The sequence below is a fragment of the Gekko japonicus genome, unplaced genomic scaffold (genome assembly GCF_001447785.1).
Source record: "Gekko japonicus isolate JY-2015 unplaced genomic scaffold, Gekko_japonicus_V1.1 scaffold6524, whole genome shotgun sequence".
Lineage (NCBI taxonomy): Eukaryota > Metazoa > Chordata > Lepidosauria > Squamata > Gekkonidae > Gekko > Gekko japonicus.
The window spans coordinates 15901-18370 of NW_015165456.1; the positions used below are offsets into that span (position 1 = coordinate 15901).

General features: G+C 42.7%; 1 protein-coding gene across 1 annotated transcript in view; it reads right to left on the bottom strand.

Moving 5' to 3' along the window:
* Positions 1–982: 982 nt before the first annotated feature.
* LOC107109992 (zinc finger protein 665-like) overlaps positions 983–2470 on the bottom strand; it is a gene marked incomplete at its 5' end in the record, with an annotated part of 7297 nt that continues 5809 nt past the window's right edge. Inside the window, one exon of the mRNA XM_015410700.1 lies at positions 983–2463. Coding sequence (XP_015266186.1) covers positions 1169–2463 — 1295 coding nt within the window. The remainder of the gene's footprint in view (positions 2464–2470) is intronic.

Consider the following 2470-nt stretch of genomic DNA (forward strand, 5'->3'; position numbering starts at 1 on the left):
TGGTCTTCCTGAGGAGGTCAGGATGGTTCCCACTCTCCTGGCTTTCCGCACATCAAAAGTGAATTATTCCAGAGAGCTTTCCATGCAGGCAATAGGGTAGCACAGTACAAAGTGATTCACAAAATTACTTAGATAAATTATTAGGGATTGTGGTCTATGCTATTTTGCATTCTCTGTTGTGAGATGTGACCAGTGTCCCCTCTAAGCTGAGTTAGTGTGAGCTAGCTCACAGTTTTTTAGCCTCCGGCTCACACATTTTTATCTTCGCTCAGGAAGGAGGGCTCCAGAGCAAACTAATTTATGCTGTAGCTCACAACTTTAATGCCAGTAGCTCACAAGGTAGAATTTTTGCTCACAAGACTCCACAGCTTAGAGGGAGCATCAGATGGGACTATGTAATTTTGCATCATTTAATGTGTTATGTTAACATTTATGCTTAGTTTACAGGTTGATTCTACAACCCAAGTATTATTTCATTAGTTGTAGATTTTCCGGGCTGTATGGTTGTGGTCTTGGCATTGTAGAACCAGACGTTTTGCCAGCAGCTGCGACTGGCATCCTCAGAGGTGTAACACAGAAAGATGGAGTACTCTCTGCGTCGTCAGCTGCTGGCGAAATGTCAGGTCCTATAAGGCCAAGACCACGGCCATACAGCCTGGAAAATCCACAACAACTAATGAACTCCGGCCGTGAAAACCTTCGACAACATATTATTTCATTGTTTATCGAATATCCCATCCTGTTGATTGCATTGACTCACTGATACATCTGACACAAAGACATAGCACACAGTTCTCCTCAGAATAAAGTGAATAGCAGAATCCCGTGAATACTCAGATGAGAATCAGTACACGGACAGACAGTCAAAGCCACAGTAACCAGGTAGCCAGACTGCTGCAATGCATTCTAAATGGGTCTTTCCTTGAAGCCAGAATGCCCAGCTGGTACAGAATGCTGCAACTTAATTATTATCCAGGGCCAGGCATAAAACACATATGATACATAGCTGAGTAAATCCTATGGAAAAGTTTTAGGCTATTGGTTCTTTTCATAGTCCTTGTTACCTACAAAGTCTTTCAGGGCCTACATCTTACAGATCTATGGTACCATTGCTCTCCTCTGTGTGAAATCTTTGACGGGAAGTAAGATGTGTACTACTCTTGAAGATTTACCCACATTCCAATAATTTATATTGTTTTCTCCCTGTGTGAATTGTTCGATGGGTAGTAAGGTGGGATCTCTGACTAAAGCTTTTTCCACACTCCAGGCATTTATATGGTTTCTCCCCTGTGTGAATTCTTTGATGGGAAGTCAGATTGTAACTCTGACTGAAGCTTTTTCCACATGCCAGGCATTTATATGGTTTCTCACCTGTGTGAATTCTTTGATGGGAAGTAAGATTGCCACTCTGACTGAAGCTTTTTCCACACTCCAGGCATTTATACGGTTTCTCCCCTGCATGAATTCTTTGATGGCTAGCAAGACCTATATTGTGACGGAAGCTTTTTCCACACTCCAGACACTTATATGGTTTTTCTGTTGTGTGAATTCTTTGATGAGAAGTAAGCTCTCGACTACTCCTGAAGCTTTTCCCACACTCCAAGCATGTATATGGTTTCTCCCCTGTGTGAATTCTTTGATGGTGAGCAAGGCCAGAACTCTGACGGAAGGTTTTCCCACACTCCAAGCATTTATATGGTTTCTCGTCTGTGTGAATTCTTTGATGGGAGGTAAGATGTGCACGAGTCCTGAAGTTTTTGCCACACTCCAGGCATTCGTATGGTTTCTCCCCTTCATGAATTTTTTGATGGGAAGTAAGATGTGTAGAACTCCAGAAACTTTTGCCACACTCCAGGCATTTATATGGTTTTTCACCTGTGTGACTTCTTTGATGGAAAGTCAGTTGGTCACTCCGCCTGAAGCTTTTCTCACACTCCAGGCATTTATATGGTTTCTCCCCTCTGTGAATTCTTTGATGGGTAATAAGGCAGTCATTGCGCCTGAAGCTTTTTCCACACTCCAGGCATTTATATGGTTTTTCCCCAGTGTGAATTCTTTGATGGGAAGTAAGATATGTACAGCTCTTAAATTTTTTCCCACACTCCAGGCATTTATATGGTTTCTCCCTTGTGTGAATTCTTTGATGGGCAGTAAGGCTACCTCTCTGACGGAAGGTTTTTCCACACTCCACACATTCATATGGTTTCTCCCCTGTGTGAATTCTTCGATGGGAAGTAAGGTGACCTCTCTCATGGAAGCTTTTCCCACACTCTAGACATTTATATGGTTTCTCCCCTGTGTGAATTCTTTGATGGGAAGTAAGCTGTGTACTACTATTGAAGCTTTTCCCACACTCCATGCATTTATATGGTTTCTCCCCTGTGTGGATTCTTCGGTGGTAAGCAAGGCTTGAACTGTGAGTGAAGCTTTTTCCACACTCCAGGCATTTATATGGTTTCTCCCCTGTGTG